Genomic DNA, 23097 nt, shown 5'->3' on the forward strand with positions numbered 1-23097 from the left:
TCTGTCAATCACTTTTGCTGCGACCCCGACGTAAAGAGTTTTTGACTGATCTGGTTACGGGAGATGAATCATGGATTTATTATGAGAACGATACACGTCGTGCTTTTTGGCTGCCTCGAGAAGAAACGTCACCAACTCAACCGAAGCTGAGTCGAAAGAACCGCTTAAAAGTTTTGCTTTGTTGTTTCTGGGACTCGCAAGGCATGCTGTTTCATGAACTATTACACAATGAAACTGTAAACGCTAACAAATATTCAACACAGCTCACCGAACTATCTTCTGCTATCAAGAAAAAACTACGAAGTCGAGCCACTGTAATTTTACTACATGATAACGCTCGACCTCATGTCGCATCTACCGTTCGCTAACAGCTGCAGAACTTGGGCTGGGAGACGATTACCCACCTTATTCTCCAGACCTCGCACCATCAGACTTTCATTTGTTTAGAGCCCTGAAACGACATTTGCGGGGTAAACAATTCAATGATTTCGAGGCACAGCCATCAGAGTTCTGGGCGAAAGGCATCCAAACTTTGCCGGGTCGTTGGCAAGAAGTCATAGGTGCTAATGGTGATTACATCATCGACTAAGCTTTTTGTATTGTAATAATAATAAAAAATATAAAACGTAAACCAAGTGTCTCATTACTTTGTGCCAACCCAATATGTCTTATCTTATTAATTACTTGACGTCACTATATTCAGAAAAAAAAAAATTTGACACTGTCACAGCTGAGCAACGACTATGAATTTTAATACAATAGAGGTTGCTTCTATGGATATTAGATTAGTACCTCTAATTTCCATAGTTGATTTGAATTATGTGACGTCACTCCAATGGCCAACACCGTTTTCGGAGTCCATAATTAAAAAAAAAACATACACTCATCTTTAATTAAAAATACGAAGTCATCACGCATTGTTAATCCCCGCAAGCTATAAATATAGATTTCTTAAGTCAAATACTACAGAATACAATAACTTGATGTGCTAAATTCGATACGAGTCTAGTAGCCTATAGTACAGTTTGCGTACAATCACCTTTCGCTAGTTTCTCGCAGGTACAGCGCCATCTCACGGACATTTTTAAAAACAATACATGCATTATTTCACTAATGTCACAGAATATAATAATAGTACAAGTACAGAAGGCCCACTGCTTTGTTCACGAAATGCCGCCTTTTTAAATACATACAAAATTCTTACAAAGAAACGAGCCGCACGTGCGCGGCGTCCGGCGATAGGGTTACCGGTTACCTATGGATTAAAATGAATTACTACTCACATAAAATGTCGTCGTTACTGTCTATTATATTAAAGTCTTGAGTACTTTCTAGGTATATATACGGTATTTATATATTTTTCTTGAAGTTCCAACATTACAAGCCTTATTGAACTTTTCCGTGGAACTTAATCAGTAGTAGATCTGTGTAAGAATGTCCTACCTATGTTATTTATTTTATTCATGATGTCTATTTAACTAAGCATTATTAGACATTTCACACGCGGACATCGCATATGATCCTTAAAAAAAACTCGCGACATGAAGTAACAATAGAAAGTGCGAACGTGCGTTCCGTGAGAACGTGCGCTACCCCTGAGTAGGCCGCGAACTCGCGGCCGCCAGCATGAACTTATAGTGCGGCGATAGAAACGCGGAGTGAGCCGCCCCTGGTTGAACTGAGTTTATATAATAATTGTCTGGTATTAGAGAGTATCACAAAAGGATGTCGCCTTCAAAAATTGTCTTTCTTAAAAGTTTCTTAAAGTTTTAAGTTAAATGAAGTCCTAGTGAAACTAGTACTATCAGTGTAGAATCATCGTTCGCTACTTTGTCGTTGGTACAGCGCCATCTCACGGACACTTCTGAAACTCTGCTATAGGGACGGCCCACAGACCAACCCCTATAGACATCCATTACAAGACGACTCGCGGTCGCCAGCCTTCCTAGTATTTGCACTGATATAAGCGCGGGCGCTCGCCGTGCCCGATCAGTATCGACCAAGTAACAGACCCGAAAGCAGCGCGTGTTTTTCGCACTAAAAAATTGGAAAAGGGTATTTTGATGCCTTAAAGATGTCCACCTGTAGTGTGAAATGGTGTGGAAAGGTAACAAGAAGCTCAAATTTAAAAACAGACGGCATTACATTCCACAAATAAGTCATATTTATAATTTATTCAGAGCCGACATAGGTCAACTTACATTGGCCACTTACACGTCAGTAGAGGGACAGTCATACTTCTGTCCCTTTTCATCTGGCGCGACTGCCCGCCGTCCTTGAAACGGCCAATAACAGCGCGCTTAACACATTCCCCGCCCGCTCCTCGCAGCCCAAACACTGGTGATTCGTATCGCGAACAAAATATACAAGATTGCTACTCTATAGGAGGTTCTCTGTGGGACGGCCTGACGTTTTACCATTTACCGCGCGACCATGCTTGCCTGTAGGCTTGTGTCGTTCACGAACTATGAACTGTTAGGAATAAAATCCCATCAATGACCGAAATGAACTGAACCTCTGAGAATCGGTCTTTGCTCATTTAGTTCAGTATAGGATCGGCGAGCGCGAGCGGTTTGGATCGAGAACGAGCGCGTGACTGCGCCGACCGAGAGCGAGAGCTACTTAGCGGAGTTACAAAAAAACGTCAAGTTTTCATATTAAACTTCGGTTACTTACAACCTTTCGACCCGGAATGTTACTATCTGTGGACTATTCTTATCATTTTGACACTATTCGGTTACATTCGTTCTGATCTTTCCGACCGCAGTGGTCGCTGGTCTGGCTGAACTAAATGAGCAAAAGACCTTAAAAGAGCGAACTAGTTCGTGGGAGCGATTGAACGAGATCGGAGCGCTCCGATCAACGAACGAAACAGCACAAGCCTCTACTTGTCTGCCTGGTGTCGGATTTTCGGAAGCGTACTGCTTTCGGTACTGACGTGGGATAACAATCCGAATATACAGGGACTCCTGCTAAACTAGTACAATATGTGTTATACAATCACCGTTCGCTAGTTTCTCGCTGGTACAGCGCCATCTCACCGACATTTTTGAAAACAATACATACATTATTTCAGTATGTGTGTTAAAGTCCATTACGATATAACAAAATATGCATTGATTTTATTTGCATAAGTTCCTATCTTGTTTAGATTTTAATTTTGCAAAGGATGAGTGTCAGTCGTACATCGGCGAGCATCTAAAAGGACGTCGCTTTCAAAAATCTCACAATATCAGAAGTGGGATAAAACATCCGAGTGCTAAATGAACTCATTTGACACTAGTACAATCTTTCTTCAATCATCGTTCGCTAGTTTCTCGCCGGTACAGCGCCATCTCACGAACATTTCTGAAAACAATAGGTGCATACATTATTTCACTAATGTGAATTGTGTGTTATCAATCAATCATTGTATTCACGGTGTGCGAACTTGCATGCGATTTTAGTTACATTGCGGGCTGTTGAGGGTATATACAATTTTGCACAGCCATCCAATACCGCAATGTAATAAAACTCGTATGCGAGTTCTCGTACCGTCTAAATGAGCCCTAAATCAGGCCTTATTCTTCTATAATCAGTGTCTACTGTCTATTATCTTTGACATCATTAAGACGCTACAGGAGCGAAAATGCTAGAATGGAAAGGGAATGGGACTTTCCAAGTGGGAATTTTAGTTAAATATACTAGTGTTATTGTTATGAACTAGATTTTTTAAAATCCAGGTTCCGCTCTGGACTGTTTCCTCCTTCAAAACATAATCAATCGTAACGAAATTTGAGAATCTGAATAACAATAAAATTATCTGTGTCGGACCGTTTTGTTTTTTTGGCTAATTGTTACTAATTCTGAATGCCACACCTTTTTTGCGCCCTAATCAATAAAGGCCGTATGTGGAAATTTTTGATGGGCTCTTTAAAAATAAGAATATCAAAAAAATCTAAACGGTCCGACACACATAAATAATAATATATGTTGAAAAAAAAATCATAATCATAATATTTTATTTATAAAACCAATACACGTCAACAATAAATAATTCGCAGTAATTAACTACAATCAAAGACCTATATAACTTCGTATAGACAGATAATGTCTATGAAAAAAACGTACCCTAAAACCATACAGAAAAAGGTACGGTGAGCTAGATGGCGATACACCTTTGGGGTACGCTCGGCTAGATGGCGCTAATATTAATATTTGACATTTTAAAACATATCAAGCTAAGCATATGGGCCAAATTGTCAAAACTGAGGTTCAAAAGTTTTAAGCCTGTGTCGAGAGATGGCAGTCTATTCACTGTGATTACACATTTTACTTTGATAGTAACTCTCTTTAATACTCGATCCTCTTTGCTACAATATAATATATGAATAATTATTACAAAGAAATTGTGGTAATTATTACAGAAAAAGTGCTCTTAGTGCTCTATCTTCAAAAACCAGGGAGGAAATAGTCAAGAGCGTTTGTATGGAGAATAAAATTGACCCCTCCTCACAGAGAACCTCCTATAGAGTGGCAGTCTTGTATATTTGGTTCGCGATACGAGTCACCAGTGTTTGGGGTGCGAGGAGCGGGCGGGGAATGTGTTAAGCGCGCTGTGATTGGCCGTTTCAAGGACGGCGGGCAGTCGCGCCAGATGAAAAGGGACAGAAGTATGACTGTCCCTCTACTGACGCGTAAGTGGCCAATGTAAGTTGACCTATGCCGGCTCTGAATAAATTATAAATATGACTTATTTGTGGAATGTAATGCCGTCTGTTTTTAAATTTGAGCTTCTTGTTACCTTTCCACACCATTTCACACTACAGGTGGACATCTTTAAGGCATCAAAATACCCTTTTCCAATTTTTTAGTGCGAAAAACACGCGCTGCTTTCGGGTCTGTTACTTGGTCGATACTGATCGGGCACGGCGAGCGCCCGCGCTTATATCAGTGCAAATACTAGGAAGGCTGGCGACCGCGAGTCGTCTTGTAATAGATGTCTATAGGGGTTGGTCTGTGCCCCTCCTATATTGTCAGTATTGATTTTACTGTCGTAAAGAAAAGATGAGTGCAGAGTCTATATACTGATAATACTCTTTGGATGAGTGTTTGTCGTACATCGGCGAGCATCTAAAAGGACGTCGCTTCCAAAAATTCAATAGTTCAGAAGTGGGATCGAAACCCGAATCCCGAATATTAAATAATCTCCTTCAAAGTACTACAATCTTTGTACAATTATCGTTCGCTAGTTTCTCGCTAGGTACAGCGCCATCTCGCTGACATTTCTGAAAACAATACATACGTAATACAGGTTTTATTACTGTAGGTATACCTACTTTGCTTAAAATTAGTATTTTCAATTGTTAATATTTCTATTACATACATACATACATACAATCACGCCTGTATCCCATAAAGGGGTAGGCAGAGCACATGAACTACTCCAGTTTCAGTGCCACACTTGGCAAAAAGGGGTTGAAAGAAAACGAAATTGTGACATTGTAGTGACAGGTTGCCAGCCTCTCGCCTATAACACAATTTAACCCATATCCCACAGTCGACTTCTACGACACCCACGGGAAGAAAGGGGGTGGTGAAATTCTTAACCCGTCACCACACGGGCATATTTCTATTAATTTAATTTATTTAATTTTAATGAATATTCTGTAATGTTGACATGTAAAAGTGCTCCTGTGGCCTGTTTGCTGAATAAATGATTTTATATTTTGTTGTTTGGTTGATCGATTACCTTCAATGATAAAAAAAATAGGTGCATATATTTTGGAAGTTTAAAAAATCATAAAAAAATAAGTACCTATTCATTTTTTTAGCCCTGGCGCAAAAATGACGGGGTGTTATAAGTGTGACGTGTCTGTCTGTGTGTGTATGTCTGTCTGTCTCTGGCATCGTAGCTCCCGAAGGGATGAACCGATTTTAAATTAGTTTTTTTGTTTGAAAGCTCCACTGTGTCGGAGGTTTTTTCAAAATTTAAATTTTCAAAATATAGTAAGGCGGCGGAATTGAAAAAAGTCGTCTAGTTTTGAAGTTGATGTGACTGGAGAGTATACTGCTGACAAGTGGTATCGTTGTGATCGGTAGACTTTACTGAGTACGAAATAATGACTTGTCGCATTCTCAGACTGTGGGGGGGTTAACTATGACGTCACAAAGATCGCGGTCCCGGGTTTCAATATTTTGCCAATTTGTCTAGAACCCCTTATCCAATTTTGAAAAATGAGGCAGAACACATGAAACTACTAAAGCTTCAGTGCCACTCTTGGCAAATAAGGGGTTGAAAGAAAACGAAACTGTGACATTGCAGTGACAGGTTGCCAGCCTCTCGCCTACGCCACAATTTAACCCATATCCCATAGTCGCCTTCTACGACACCCACGGGAAGAAAGGGGGTGGTGAAATTCTTAATCCGTCACCACACAGGTGCAGGTGCTGAAGCTTTAGTAGTTTCATGTGTTCTGCCTACCCCTTTATGGGATACAGGCGTGATTGTATGTATGTATGTATGTATGTATGAAAAATGAGGTGCCGATTGAAAGCGTATAACATGCTGATTAAGATTTCTTATATGTGAAAAGTATAGTTTTGTTAGTTATTTTTTAATTAACAATAGTGCAAAAAATACATTTTTTTACTCTCTTTTTTGATTTTTGTGACTCAAAAAGGCAATGAAAACGGCCACTTAGCTAAAAAATATGTTATATAAATCATTTAACTACATTATTAAGCTATCTGTTGCTTTTTAAATTTCTACGATCGGATAATAAATAAGCAAAATACAACCACATCCCTGTAGGCGGGGAGTACCGCTTGACACGCGTTCCCATACATTCGGCGTCTATCAAATTACACCTCGCGCAAAATTCGTTTCAAGCAGATATACCTCTAATCTTATTCATCGTAACCTATCAATTTTGGTATCATTTGAAAGTACAATTAAAGTACTTTAAGAAACAATGTCAATCATTTTCTTAAAATCAATAATCGCCAGTCTGCGGTGGTTACAAAGGAAAAAAGTGGGTATGCAATTTGACTGGTTTCCTAGGTTTGATACCCTAGACGAGTTTAAAAGGGGAGGTAAAGGTGACATATGGGTTGTTCTCTTGCCTAAAAGCTATACAGAGGGTCAGGGGAGAAAAAAACTAGGGTTTAAGTTTAGTTTTAAGTTATTTTTTCTTTTATTTGTTGATTTTATTGTGTTTAATTTTTTTGTAATTTTATCAAGGATACACGTTGGTTTCTTTTGCTGAAAATTCCCTTTTTTATGAGAAATGTTATAAATTTCATGGCATTTTCCGATAGAGACTAAAATTAACTTTCAAATAAGGCCACATAGTCATACTGATACATAGTCATACCTAGGGTTGCAAAAAAACGGTTTTTTTTCTGGCTTGAAAAAAAACATGAAAAAAAACCGTGAAAAAAAACAGTTTTTTTTCTAAAGTACGAAATCTCAAAATTTGAAAGTAGTTAATACTTTTATACGGTTTTTTAGACTTAATGTTAACTATTAAACGAATTTAATCGAATAACTTTAATTTCTGGTCTTATTAAAAGTAACATTTACGAAATCTGTAGTTGGTAGTTATCACTATTTACTGTTGGAAACACCACCGCCTCCCCACGCCACGCTACACGCAGCATCGGGGATTCCCCAACAAACGTTTGTATACTGAATGTTAATTGAATTAAAATTTACGTTATTGTTATTGAAACACGTTACAACTCACGAAAAACCGTTATTGTCGTATTATTTGTTCATCTGAAAAAAAACCATTTTTAGAAAAAAAACCAAGGTGCTCGGTTTTTTTTCATGTTTTTTTTTCACAATTCTGATAAAAAACATTTGGTTTTTTTTCTATTTACAACCCTAGTCATACCCTTAATATTATATAAGTAAAAGTATGACTATGTGGCCTACTGATACATAGCCATACCCTTAATATTATATAAGTAAAAGAATGACTATTACCTACCTCAAAACCATAATGAAAAAAACGTACCTCAAAACCATAATGAAAAGGTACGGTGGCCAAGATGGCGTTACACCTTTGGGGTACGCTCAGCTAGATGGCGCTAATATTAATATTTGACATTTTAAAACATACCAAGCTAAGAATATGGGCCAAATTGTCAAAACTGAGGTTCAAAAGTTTTTAGCCTACGTCAAGAGATGGCAGTCTATGCATTTTGATTACACATTTAAGCGCGAGAACTTAGTGTTATACACATTTTACTTCGACAGTAACTCTCTAGACCCTGTTTTATTTGTTTTCCGTTAAATTTGACACGTAGCTAGGTTCATTATCAGGAACCACCCTGTATATCACATTTAGTTAAATTCGCAAAAAAAAAAAATCATCATTTTCATACATAATAAATGAATTTATTAGTGTGAGAGACACTTAAGAATAACATTCAAGTTAGTGTCAAGTGATTGACGGCACATATATGTCAAAACAAATAACATTAGGAATTGGTAAAGGCTGAAGACGCACGTGTTCAGTAATTATCTTTATTTTTTTAATAACTCGATATCCGTGAGAGTTAAGACGCTAGTTTCTAGGGCCACTTGCACCAACCAAAATAGAGAGTTAACCCGAGGGTTAACCCGCAATTTTATATGGAATTTGACAGCTGACAGCCCACTAACCCTGAGTTAAGTGGTTCGTGCAAGTGGACCTTACGGCCACTTGCACCAACAAAAATGGAGGGTTAACCCGAGGTTTAACCCACCATTTTATATGGAATTTGACAGATGACAGGCCACTAACCCTGAGTTAAGTGGTTGCTGCAAGTGAGACTTAGAGGAATTAATTGTATTTGATCTAAAGAACCTTTCCTTAAAGTTAACAGAATTCAATAAAAACAGGGTGTATAATACTCGATCCTCTTTGTTTCCAGGGTTCCAACCGGCGCCGTTGATCGCGTGCCGCACGGTCAAGTGCGATCTGATTTGCGGCTTGAAAAAAGGACGGGCGGAGCAGCTGTTCAAGATCGACCCCAAGTGGATGCAGACTGGAGACTACGGGTAAGGGTTTTGATCTAAATTTTACCAAATAATACGTGTAGCTTGGTGCCAAAGTTGGCAACACGCGATACTAGCGCCCCTAGCGGCATAAGTTGATCAAAATAGTTTAGTTCATACAGTTTAAAATTTATAAAAGTCACACACTCTTATTTCTTTGTTTTATTCCGTCTAAAAATGTTAAAGTAGATCAAGTAATCGCATTTTGTGTTGTTTTACGTACTGCGCCTATACTGACAAACTACTTTGAACAAGTCGTACCGCTAGATGGCGCTGCTAAAATCGTTGCCGCTTAATTGTATGGGAAACTTCACAGCTGCACGTATTAATAGAGTTTATATAGTATTTGATTTTACTAGCGGGCGCCGCTCCTGCTACGTACGGGGGTAATCTTAAAAATGGTTATAGTACGTTATCCGTAAAAGATAGACATATGTCATCGCCGATTTTTTTGTACACCTATGAGACAGACACAATTCCGCCATACATTGTTTTTAACCCCCGACACAACGACGACGGGGTGTTATAAGTTTGACGTGTCTGTCTGTGTGTTGTTTGTCTGTCTGTCTGTGGCATCGTAGCTCCCGAACGGAAGAACCGATTTAATTTTTTTTTTTTTGTTTGAAAGCTGAGTTAGTCGGCGGGAGTGTTCTTAGCCATATTTCATGAAAATTGGTCCACTATGGTGAGGATTGTTTTCAAAATTTTAATTTTGTGGTTATGATATAGCTCAAACGGTTTGAGCAGCATTTTCGATTAAAGCTCTCAGCCAGCGGAATTTTATCCGATTCGATTAGCAAATGTCATATTGTAACCAATTCAAACATATTCTAAGCAAATTTTATACCTAAACCTTTCTCAAGAATCACTCTATTCGTAGGTAAAAACTGCATGAAAATCCGTTCAGTAGTTTTTGAGTTTGTCGCGAACACACAGACAGACAGACGCGGCGGAGGACTTTGTATTATAAGGTGTAATGTAAGGTGTTATTAACCCTTAATTTGGCAGAGACTCTGGTGACATAAATTTTCCGATTTTACTTAATATATTGAATAACAGGTGTTTTTAAAGCGTCCGAAAAATATTTAAAAAATCTAGATTTATTAGTTTTGGAAAAAATATGTCCGCCACAGCGGACTCTGCCAAATATTGGGATAAATTAATATGTCCGCTGAGGCGGACACTGCCAAACATACGGTCATTTAAAATAAACAAGTATTTCTTAACATATATTTATTTTAAAAATTAACAAATATAATAATTTTGTATGAAAATCAAACTGACACATATTTATAGTCAAATATCATTATTTTAACTTTTTTCCGACTTTTTGGCCAGGTTGCACAGGCCGTGATCACGACAGACTGATGTGACAGTGATGTCCCAGCAAAATGTCGTCGAAGATGTAAACAACACAAAACTACCCGAAATTAATTATATCAATGTTCGGGGCAGACAAAGAAATTATAAATTTTGATCTACCCGGTTTTCTTTAATGTTTATTGCCCCTCGCGCGACCCGATAAGTTGAGCAGACTGGTTTTTGGTCGCCGTTGTGAGCGCACGTGTTCCGGTAACCCCGCCAACAAAGCGGCGAGGTGGCATGTGGGGGGGTTTTTAGTGGGTATACCGTGGCCTCATTAGCCAATACGGGAGTCCCACATAAGCACTAGGGTCCCCCCTCGCACCCTAGTGGTATGCGGAACACATTTTCCCACCCTAAACAAAAAAAAAGGTTAGAACTGCGACCCACAGCACACAGACAATATTTAGGCCTAGAGTATCCGAGTATCATTTGTATTAAAATGCGGCGGCAATATTGGTACTCACTAATTATTTTTGGGTTTACAACGGTTATTTTCGGTGTTATGTACTTTAATAGCACGGCAAGATGTTAAAATTTTGGTTTCCATTTCACATTAAAATGGTGTGTCCAATATTGGTGATCATTTACAATTTTTGGGTAATTAATTATTATTTCTTTAGCAAAAGTTATTATATTTGGTTACCATTTTTCATTAAATTGGTACACTGATTTTGGTGCTCATTTACTAAAATTGGTGCCAAAATGTATTTTATTTGGTGTGAAATGTTACTAAATTTGGGGCTCAGTTAAATATGAGCCGTGAGAAAATATACGCCGCGGCCGTGTAGTTGAACTGAGTTTATATAATAATTGTCTGGTATTAGCGAGTACCACTAAAGGATGTCGCCTTCAAAAATATGTCTTTCGTCAATTATGAATAGAATGTCAAGTTTTAATTAAATGAAACTAGTACTATCAGTGTACAATCATCGTTCGCTACTTGATCGTTGGTACAGCGCCATCTCACGGACACTTCTGAAACTCGAGGGACGGCCTGACGTTTTACCATTTATTTACCGCGCGACCATGCTTACCTGGGGACCGATTTTTAGGGTTCTGTAGTCAACTAGGAACCCTTATAGTTTCGCCATGTCTGTCTGTCTGTCCGTCCGTCCGTCCGCGGATAATCTCAGTAACCGTTAGCACTAGAAAGCTGAAATTTGTATATAAATATGTATATCGATCACGCCGTCAAAGTGCAAAAATAAAAAATGGAAAAAAATGTTTTATTAGGGTACCCCCCCCTACATGTAAAGTGGGGGCAGATTTTTTTTTTGCGCGAATTTTATCCGATTCGATTAGCAAATGTCGTCATATTGTAACCAATTCAAACATATTCTAAGCAAATTATATACCTAAACCTTTCTCAAGAATCACTCTATTCGTAGGTAAAAACTGCATGAAAATCCGTTCAGTAGTTTTTGAGTTTGTCGCGAACACACAGACAGACAGACGCGGCGGAGGACTTTGTATTATAAGGTGTAATGTAAGGTGTTATTAAACGACCAAATATGGAGGTTATAAACTGGTCGCTTAGTGATAGGTCCGCTCGGTTCTGTATTTGGCTGGTTAGCCGACAAGTGCTGTAAGTACCCGTAAATGTACAAATAGTTTGTGTTGCAGGGTGATCCAGTTCTGCCCGAAGGCCGAGCCGCTTAAGGTGGCGGACCGGCCCTGCAAGTACTACTGCGCCGAGTGCCTCGGGCTCGCCTGTCCCGACGAGGAGCCCTTCTGGTGACCAACGGTAAATAATACCTGAGATACAGCCGCAGGCTGGAGAGAGTTATAGACACGAGTTTACAAAATCCTTACCTCCTGAGTTACACACAATATTTTTCATCATATTTGAGAGGACAAAAAAAATCATAAGGCAAAACCTTCAATGAATGGCGGTGTTGTCCTGCCCGGTGCTATGGCGACGCGATCGAGCGCAAATCGAGATGGCCGTCACGATTTCCTGCCAGATTGCAAATGAAGGGATATTTACAAAAACATAACTGCTTAGAGCGGTTGACACTTTTAGAACAACATTTTTGATCGTGACAGGTGTCAACCAGTGTAGTCAGTTATGTTGTTTTTGTAAACATCCCTTCAAATGATAACGATTTATCTACGTGAAATTTAAAAATAAAAAATGCACTGAAATAGTTGTAAAACATAAATAAAATGCATTTTTCATACCGTATAACATTTTTTATAGCTTAATAGTCAAATTTTAGTTGTGCAAAAAAATTCCTTGGCTGATTGAAACATCCTTTGCCTGAAGTATTGTACGGATTGTATTAATTTTTAATACTAAATCCATTACTCCCTTGGGAATAAAATAGTACATTATTCTTTAGTACACGTAGATGCAATGAGACCTTTAAACAGCAAATTAATGTGATGAAAATAAATATTATAGGACATTGTTACACAGGTTCACTGACGGATCGCTAACTTTATATTTGTCGTTTTTGTCAACCCTCTCCTCGTTGCTTCTCTCTCAGCTCTGTATTGAGGTCACACCTCGGACACTGGCCATCAAATATATGAAAGAGGCGCGTTCCTAGCACACAGTCTAAGCTCGTGTAGATGAACGCGTACTATGCTTGTATGAGTGAAATATGACAGGTCGACTAGTCGCGTTTTTGACAGGCGGTAACCGACAACACATAACTGCGACACGTTCGCCGACGTTCTTATTACACATGAACTATAACATCAGGGGCAAGAACCCGCTAGTCGGGTTCATTAGAAATTTAAAATGGGGCGATTGCTACTGAAAGTAATACTCTGATGAAAAGAACACGTCATATTGATAATATGTATTAAATGATCATTTTTCTTTGTTTCAGATGTCGCTTATGCTCTTTTTATCTACAAATCAGTACAAATATAATACTTTTACTAATTTATCAAGTTCATCCCTTTTTGGCACTTAAAATTCTATAGCATGTTGTAAATAAAAGATTTTAACTTAATTTGCCATTTTATTTACACCTCTTTGCCCTGTTTTTAAGAATCAAAATGTATTGTGAATATTTTACAAAAAATTTAGTTTTAAAAATATAAAATCGGTAAACCAGTACATTCAGATTCTTAGGGACAGTTGCAACAACCACATTTGACAGACACATCATCGTCACGGAGCAGACGTCTTTTTTTTTTATACCACGTCGGTGGCAAACAGGTATACGGCCCGCCTGATGGAAAGCGTCTAATGGAACTTCCCATACAATTAAAATTAAAAACGAATGCTTTAACGGTGACAGACGATTTGATGCAACCTGCCCTTATTAATTTTAGAAATGTGACGTTCTCCAGTATAAGGTGTCATATTCTCGTTTACCATGAGGTCGCTTTGACATACTGATTGCTGATGTGCCGACTGAAAGTTTCCAAAATTTTGAAATTTTCACATCTTAGGAAAACTTCGGAAACTTTCCATACTTTGTATGGATGGAAACTTTCCATTTCATAAATTTAAATTCCCTTTATTTTTCGTGAATTTTTCAAGAAATTTAAGGTTTTTTTGGAAAGTTTCCGCAACTTGCACATCACTACTTTGACATGTTCATAGTGTAAATATACGAGCAAACTTCATCTTTATTTTAAGCGACAATGTGCGAATCCACGTAAAAGTAACGCGAGTCACGACTTCATTGAGTGTTTATTTGAACTGCAGCTACAAATTAAAGGATCTATGCATATATCGGGAAAGTAACACTTAGAGAATAGATAGATGATAACTTGAACTTGCATCATGCCATAAAATCGTGACTCATGTTACTCTTGCCGCAGATTGAACCCCAATGGTCTCTTTTACTTAGGAACGTCAGAAAAGTTTGAAGATAAATGAAAGATTTAGTTTAAAACGAACCTCTTTATTTACAAATATATCGTACATATGTACAAATAAAACTTGCAATGTACAAAACAGTTCGGCTTGATAAAAGTTTTAATTGACATAATTAAATAACTGGAACGAAACTATTTCGAGGGTTTACTGGTGAAACCCGATAAGTCGAGCAGACTGGTTTTTGAAATTCGAACTATCGAGTGTAATTTCCACAATGTTGTCATTTCAAGGACAAATTATCTCGATTTATCGGGTTTCACCAGTAAACCCTCGATTTATGGTATTTACAATAGCTTAGGTTGAAAATATCATTCCATGAAAATATAATAACTTTAGTTGCCGTCAAATATATCGGAGCTGCCAAAGGCGACGGGTGGTTATCTGGTTATTAGTTATTGGCATTTGGCATTATACCCTATGGTTGTAAAACAAGTATGTTTGTAATAACCAGAGATCGGATTTTTTTGCGTCATCTCATACTAAAAGTCATTAAAATGACGTAAGTCACTAAGAATGTCGCAAATCCGTCCGATCTCTGGTAATAACAACTGTATTTTGTCTAAAACTTCTACTATTACTTACTTCATTTTGTGCGTTATATATTTACAGGTTAAGCGTATTGTTTAAATGAATAACGATTTATTAATCACATTATGGTTTTGGTAAATAGCGATTTACAATAAAGTAAAGCTAAGAAACACTAAAAACAATTTACATTCATTTTTTACAGATATTAAATTCCTGGCTTTATTTCTTAGTATTCTTAGGGTTTTTTCGTAGTATTCTTAGGGTTACCCCAAACATGACGCGGAATGAGAAGGCACACTCAAAGGTTATGACAGATGGCGTCACCCTATTAGTCTATTACGTGAGAGCGAGAAGATATGTTTTTTCTCTCTCTCACACACATATGAATGACAGTGACATGCCTAGACACTTGCACAGGCGCCGCCTGGCAGCATAAAATGTCAGTGTGCCTCCTCATTGGCGCAGACCAAAATTCTCTCGATACTATGAAGACGCTTACGCGCCATCGCCGCTGAACGCATGCGTACGCATGTCATATTAGGGAGCGATTTTTGGTCAGCGAAAGCCGATTCCGTGACGAAATGATTAGAGAGATCTTAAGTTCCCGCCAGCGTTCGTCCGGCGCACCGCTATCATTGCGCTCCGCTAACGCTCCTACGCTTTCGAATATGTGGCCGAGCATGTTTACACAGATTTTAGATGGTTTCGTGTATCACTTGGTGTCTGGCCCGGCTGTAGTACGGCGGGAACAGTGCTCAGGGGTTGATGGCGACCCAGCCGTTGTTGCCGTCGGGCAGCGTGATCTGCACCACGCGCACCGCGCCGCCGCCGTCGCCACTCAACTGCAACTACGATATACTAAGTCAATAGGGATAACGACTACATTCAAAAATGGCATTCTGTTTAGTCCGTCAGATAGACCGTTTAAAAATACTGAACAGATATTTTTCTCTTTATCTAATGAATGAAAAAATACAAAGATACAGGGTATCAAAGTTCGGAAGTGGGGGCTTGTGACGTCACTGTTAGATAAAAATTGTACTAGGCGTGACGTCACGCCAAAACTTCAACACACTGTACCGTAGTCATTTTTCGTTTACGCGAAAAAAAAATGGACTAAAAATTTTTTTTTGTCGTCTCGCCTATAGGACACCTTAGACAGATCGACCTAGCCACAATGTAAGCCAAGCTTGAAATACTTTTGCTAGGCGACGATATACATACTTATACATATACGGGCATTTTCATAAGTTGGGACCCAAAATTAGTGACAGTTGTTAACAAAAATGTACTCCGCGTCAGTTTTGTAACGACAATCCAAAATCCATACTAATATTATAAATGGGAAAGTGTGTGTGTCTGTTTGTTTATCCGTCTTTCACGGCAAAACGGAGCGATGAATTGACGTGATTTTTTAAGTGGAGATAGTTGAAGGGATGGAGAGTGACATAGGCTACTTTTTGTCTCTTTCTAGTAAGAAATAAAATCTACCTGTGATTCTACCTCTCCCAACTGCTCTGCAGTAACCGCCTCGAGGAAATTAGATTCAGTCTTCAAAGCTCCCTCCAAATTATCTGAAATAATCAAATCAAAATGTCAAAACATTCAATAAAACAGTATTTTCTAAAATCGTAATATACCTAATAAAGTACTTTTCAGTCGGACTGAGATTAAAAACTTAAATATATCACCAGGGGCGGCTCACTCCGCGATCATTTCGCCGTGCTACAAGTACATGCCGGCGGCCGCGAGTTCGCGGCCCATTCAGTGGCGACGACCTTCGCGCGGCGCAATAGAATTCAATGTCGTCTGCACGCGTGCGGTCCGTTTGTTAATGTAGGTGTGAATTTAGAGTGGCGGCGTTTTGTGAACATCAGTGAGCCTTCTGTACTGTACTATTATATATTCTGTGATATCACTGTATACAATACTTATACGAGTCAGAATAATTATGTAATCATAGTTTTTCTACCTGTTCGTAACCGCCAGAACTAGGCTTGTGTCGTTCACGAAATCTGAACTGTTAGGAATAAAATCCCATCAATGACCGAAAGGAACTGAATCTTTCCGTGCTCTGTGAATCGATCTTTGCTCATTTAGTTCAGTATAAGATCGGCGAGCGCAAGCGGTTCGGAACGAGAACGAGTAATATTGTGTGCTGCGCCGACCGGGAGTAACGTCAAGTTTTCATTTAGTTAGGTACTTTCGGCCCGGAATTTTGACACTATTCGGACCTATTCGTTTTGATCTTTCCGACCGTAGTGGTCGCTGGTCTGACTGAACTAAATGAGCTAAAAGAGCGAACTAGTTTGTGGCAGCGATTGAACGAGATAGGAGCGCTCCGATCGTCGAAACGGCACAAGCCTAATAGCCAGAACAGTCACCGGCATAAATAAGTGATGATTTCTATACCTTGTCATATTAACGTGTTGTTTGAAATGTCATACGAATGATGTGATTATAAGCATAGATTAAATATAACAAGATCATACCATCCCATACATTAAAATGCGACCGCCTAAGACCGCGCTTACACTCCACCACACATAGATGGCGCCACAAAAAAAAATGTCTTGTAGCTTTCGATTATACTTGTAGATGGCGTTAAGTGTCACTTTTGACATAGATTTACGGCTCGGAATTGACACTTAATGCCAATCTACAAATAATCGGTGGCAACAAGGCATTTTTTTGTGGCGCCATCTATGTGTGGTGGAGTGTAAGCGCGTTCGTAGGCGGTCGCATTTTAATGTATGGGATGGTATGATCTTGTTATTATATTTAATTTATGTTATAAGCGACAAGATACAAAAATCATCACTTCTTTATGACGGTGACAGTACGTGATAAATGATTACTTACAAGTGAGAATATCGTCTGTCTCCTGCACCAAGTTGAGCGAGGTCTTCCCGCCCTGGAGGATGTACTTCTTATCACCGATATACACCGCGCCTTGGCTCTCTGGAATTATTGTTACTGATTATGGAAACGTACAGTGAACTGTTAAATGTATGAAGTTCTACTTCAGAGGGCATTCAACGAAAACGTCGTAATAATGTAAAATTGATAGTTTTAGTCGGCAAAATGCTACACTTTCCGTCATCTAAAAGACTTATTAAGTTCAGGATTCGATTAGGACATCTTCTTAACTTACATGTTGTGAGACTGGATTTTTAAAAACTAACTCACTTAATTAATTATGATTTTTTTTCTGGTGCATGTTTAGGAAAACCCGCGAAAAGTGCTGACTTAGTCCGTCTAATTTGTAAAATTTGGATAGTTTTGAATGCTTCAAGTGGTAAATTTGTATTATGTATATCCTGTACTACAATCTTCTGAGACTACTTCTTTGTTATAAGGCTTTAGAATAGAGTAAATGAGGATATGATGAATTCAATTTGTTTCAGAAATCACCTCAGAATAAGTGTCAATTTCTTCGAAAACTTACGTGTTTTTGAAGTAGTTTTAATATAAAAATAATCTGCAACGCTTACTCAAACAGATTTTATGCCAAAGTTTTCTATTAATTGCAATTTAATATTTTTGACGATTTTTTAAAAATGCCTCCTTATTACCGGTTACGCGCGCTTGCGATGTCAGTACCGCGGCAGAGCTTGTAGAGGCAGGACGTATGTTAGTCCGCTCCGCACGCGGCTCGACGATCGCGAAGTTATTTTTTCATTGTGTGCGGCATCCGCCGTGTCCAAAACCGCACTTGTGTGCGTGTTTAGCTGTACTGTTGCATGTATACTGCGACCGAAAACTTTGATCCTTGGGTTGACGACTTTGGTAACTAACTAATTAACTTGACTAATATTTTTAGTAAGTATTATTTATTATTGAATATCATTTTAGGTTACTGACTCGTCTCAACAAAATCTTTGACAATAGATGGTACTCAGGATCTGATGATGAAGTCAGATGGTAGTTATGAGTTCTCATCAACCAGGTCTTGAAACCATTTCGTGTTTGGGCTCGTTTGATTCGTCTCAACAAGATCTTTGACAAGAGGTGATGGTACCCAGGATCTGATGATGAAGCCGGAAGGTAGTCAAGAGAATTCAACAGCCAGGTCTTGAAACCGCTTCGAGTTTGGGCTCGTTTGATTCGTCTCAACAAGATCTTTGACAAGAGATGGTACCCAGGATCTGATGGTGAAGCCGGAAGGTAGTCAAGAATATTCAACAACCAGGTCTTGAAACTCCTTTATGTTTGGGCTCGTTTGATTCGTCTCAACAAGATCTTTGACAAGAGATGGTATCCAGGATCTGATGATGAAGCTGGAAGGTAGTCAAGAGAATTCATCAACCAGGTCTTGAAACAACTTCGTGTTTGGGCTCGTTTGATTCGTCTCAACAAGATCTTTCACAAGAGATGGTACCCAGGATCTGATGATGAAGACAGATGGTAGTCAAGAGTTCTCATCAACCAGATCTTGTAACCACTTCGTGTTTGGGTTCGTTTGATTCGTCTCAACAAGATCTTTAACAAGAGATGGTAATCACTCTTTTATACTCTGGCGCATCCACTGTCTCAGTGTGTCACCAGTCAATTAACACTTTCGAAACCGGGCTCTAAAGCCCATGTAATCGGCTACGCTTCTACGAGTGTAGACAGTCGCGTAGCGTAGAGTTAGTTGTATTTTCTTACAAAAAACTAATACATAGATGTGGACCTTCCTGTGCTCCATGCAATTAAAACAACATAATATTTAAAAACCGGCCAAGAGCGTGTCGGGCCATGCTCAGTGTAGGGTTCCGTAGTTTTCCGTATTTTTCTCAAAAACTACAGAACCTATCAAGTTCAAAACAGTTTTCCTAGAAAATTTTATAAAGTTATACTTTTGTGATTTTTTTAATATATGGTTAAAAAGTTAGAGGGGAGTGGGGGGACACAGATTTTTTTCCTTTAGGAGCGATTATTTCCGAAAATATTAATATTATCAAAAAACGATTTCAGTAATTCATTTTTAAATACCTATCCAACAATATCACACGTTAGGGTTGAAATGAAAAAAATAATCCCTCCCTACTTCACGTGTAGGGGGGGTACCCTAATAAAACATTTTTTCCACTTTTTATTTTTGCACTTTGTCGGCGTGACTGATATACATATTGTGGTACCAAATTTCAGCTCTCTAGTGCTAACGGTCACTGAGATTATCCGCGGACAGACGGACGGACGGACGGACAGACTACGAAACCCTAAAAACACAATAACACATTTTAAATATAAAAAACTACTTAAAATTAAAGAAAACCGATCTTAGTTCCATTATACATATGTACCTAGAAAACATACCATATACAAAATGAAATAAAACTAAGAAAACGGATTATATTCATTATACGCGATATAATCTGATTCCATAAATTTATTTCATGAGTAACTATCGCGGTGACAGAAGACAATATTATAACACAATTTATTATATTATAAAAGTTTTTTAATTTATTTCTTCCAAGGCTACACACGTTTTAATAGAAAAACCGGCCAAGAGCGTGTCGGGCCACGCTCAGTGTAGGGTTCCGTAGTTTCCCGTATTTTTCTCAAAAACAACTGAACCTATCAAGTTCAAATCAATTTTCCTAGAAAGTCTTTATAAAGTTCTACTTTTGTGATTTTTTTAAACATATTGTTCAAAAGTTTTTTCCTTTAGGAGCGATTAGTTCCGAAAATATTAATATTATCAAAAAACGATTTTAGTAAACCCTTATTCATTTTTAAATACCTATCCAACAATATATCACACGTTGGGGTTGGAATGAAAAAAAATATATCATCCCCCACTTTACATGTAGGGGGAGTTCCCTAATAAAACATTTTTTTCCATTTTTTATTTTTGCACTTTGTTGGCGTGATTGATATACATATTGGTACCAAATTTCAACTTTCTAGTGCTTACGGTTACTGAGATTATCCGCGGACGGACGGACGGACGGACGGACAGACAGACATGGCGAAACTATAAAGGTTCCTAGTTGACTACGTAACCCTAAAAACTGTGATAAGTTTAATAATTAAACTAAAAGGTCAAGTATTGATGCACGAAATCATGTATGCAAATATGTAATATAGTATTTTTACGCAAGTATCAATAATGGTTAGTCCGCAACGCTACTGACGGCGTGGCGGTACCGACCATGAATGCTATCCCTTTCGCTCTAGCCGCACGTAAGGTTGGTTCGAAGAGGATCGCACGCTATGTCTGTACCGCAGGCTACAATCGTTATGCTTCTGGTTATAGTGTGCGTCTGCACACAGGCGCACGCCAGCGCCGCCGGCGCCGAAATGCGAGCAAGCAGATTTTTTGAAAGCGCTCTTCAATTTATAAATGTACATTTACAATTCACTATTCATGAATTTAGAAAAACTCACCGCCGTCTTTCGCCGTTCCTTCACTTTCTAGTTCTAACTCTTCTGTAGACTCGTAAACCTGAAATATAAACATTGGATTACAAAAAAGCGCTGGTGGCATAAGGCACTGGTCCCACCGCGAGCTAGTAAGCTATGAGCTATCGGCTATAAAAACGAACAAATATAATCACTTCCGTGTAAATAAAAGAGTCACGGCGATGTTTATAGTTACTCGCCCAGCTGTGAGCTATTAAAATCGCCGTGTCTCTTTTATTTGCACGGGAGTGCTTATATTTTGTTCGTTTTTATAGCCGGTAGCTTATAGCTTACTAGCTCGCAGTGGGACTAGTGCCTAACGGTACGAGCTTGCGATTTTCAATCAGGAGGTCGCGGGTTCGATCCCCGACTCGCATCATTGAGTTTTTTGGAACTTATGTACGAAATATTAAATTTGCCAGTCATTTAATATTTTACGGCGAAGGAAAACATCGCGAGTGTAAGTTTGGCAAAAATAAATAGTCTATCAATTTCTACAGATCTATGGTGAGCTGTGTCTATACAATAAATAAGGGACATATAAATAAATGAAACCGGCCAAGTGCGAGTTGTACTCGCGTTGCAAAGTTTCCCTAACACAGTACATTAATTTTCACTTTTACCATAAAGTGGCCCCTATAATTAAATTATCTAATAATCAGAGCCCGGAAAATCCATAGCAAAACAAAAGACTGTCGCAATCAAACTAGGGTGAGAAACATTTTTTTATCGATATCGAGTAAGTTTTGTCTAAAAAAAATCATACCGATATGTTTAGGTACGTACGTTATTTTATAAATTATTAACGCCAAACGCAAAACAAGTAGTAAGTTAAGGGTTAGGTTAGGTCCATAGAACAGTTACAAATGGGGGTGGGGGGGTGTAATACTGACGTTGTCGGCGGGCGCGGCGCCAGCGACGCGCTGTATGGTGACGCGCGGCTGGTTCACCACGATCGACTCCGCTAAGTGACCCTGCAATTCAAACCATACTATTATTGTATGTTATAAAAGGTACTGATACAGCATATATATACTACTAGCGTTTTCCCGCGGCTGCGCTCGCGCTAAATTCGAAAATTGCGGAATTCTCCATACAAACTTCCACACCCTAATTTAGGGAAGTGGGGGGCTAGAAAGAAACATAAAGTAGCCTATGTCACTCTCCATCCCTTCAACTATCTCCATTTAAAAAATCACGTCAATTCGTAGCTCCGTTTTGCCGTGAAAGACGGACAAACAAACAGACACACACACCTTCCCATTTATAATATTAGTATGGATAGTGTCATCCTAAAGTCACCTACAGCCTACAGGCACACCCAGGCCACGAATTGTGGCGATCAAATATATGAAAGAGGCGCGTTCCTGGCACACAGTCTAAACTCGTGTAGGTGAACGCGTACTATGCTCGCATGAGTGAAATATGACAAGCCGACTGTTCGCGTTTTTCACAGGCGGTAACTGTAAAGTAACCGAGAGGGGGTAAGCGGCACTTTCAGTGGGGAGCGGGAGTGGCCATACTGTGCCCAGGCGCAATACCAAATCCTAAAAAACCGGCCAAGAGCGTGTCGGGTCACGCTCAGTGTAGGGTTCCGTAGTTTTCCGTATTTTTCTCAAAAACTACTAAACCTATCAAGTTCAAAACAATTTTCCTAGAAAGTTTTTATAAAGTTCTACTTTTGTGATTTTTTTCATATTTTTTAAACATATGGTTCAAAAGTTAGAGGGGGGGGACGCACTTTTTTTTCCTTTAGGAGCGATTATTTCCGAAAATATTAATATTATCAAAAAACTATCCTAGTAAACCCTTATTCATTTTTAAATACCTATCCAACAATATATCACACGTTGGGGTTGGAATGAAAAAAAATATCAGCCCCCACTTTACATGTAGGGGGGGTACCCTAATAAAACATTTTTTTTCATTTTTTATTTTTGCACTT

The 23097-nt window shown here is 38.7% G+C and overlaps 2 protein-coding genes across 3 annotated transcripts in view; one reads left to right on the plus strand and one right to left on the minus strand.

Annotated features, from left to right (window-relative positions):
* The window catches only part of LOC125237096 (damage-control phosphatase ARMT1-like), a 61641-nt gene extending 48288 nt beyond the window's left edge, over positions 1-13353 (plus strand). For both annotated transcript variants that reach the window (XM_048144057.1, XM_048144059.1), the window contains 3 exons: positions 8902-9028; positions 12014-12134; positions 13228-13353. In XM_048144057.1, the coding sequence (XP_048000014.1) occupies positions 8902-9028; positions 12014-12128 (242 nt within the window). In that variant the 3' untranslated portion in view covers positions 12129-12134; positions 13228-13353. The remainder of the gene's footprint in view (positions 1-8901; positions 9029-12013; positions 12135-13227) is intronic.
* Positions 13354-14240: 887 nt separating this feature from the next.
* LOC125236910 (zinc finger and BTB domain-containing protein 17-like) overlaps positions 14241-23097 on the minus strand; it is a 40538-nt gene continuing 31681 nt past the window's right edge. Inside the window, exons 21-25 of the mRNA XM_048143827.1 lie at positions 22046-22126; positions 21138-21195; positions 17622-17720; positions 16251-16333; positions 14241-15601 (exon numbers count right to left, since the gene is read on the minus strand). Of these exons, the coding sequence (XP_047999784.1) occupies positions 15515-15601; positions 16251-16333; positions 17622-17720; positions 21138-21195; positions 22046-22126 (408 nt within the window). The 3' untranslated portion in view covers positions 14241-15514. The remainder of the gene's footprint in view (positions 15602-16250; positions 16334-17621; positions 17721-21137; positions 21196-22045; positions 22127-23097) is intronic.

The sequence above is a fragment of the Leguminivora glycinivorella genome, chromosome 20, assembly GCF_023078275.1.
Source record: "Leguminivora glycinivorella isolate SPB_JAAS2020 chromosome 20, LegGlyc_1.1, whole genome shotgun sequence".
Taxonomy (NCBI): domain Eukaryota; kingdom Metazoa; phylum Arthropoda; class Insecta; order Lepidoptera; family Tortricidae; genus Leguminivora; species Leguminivora glycinivorella.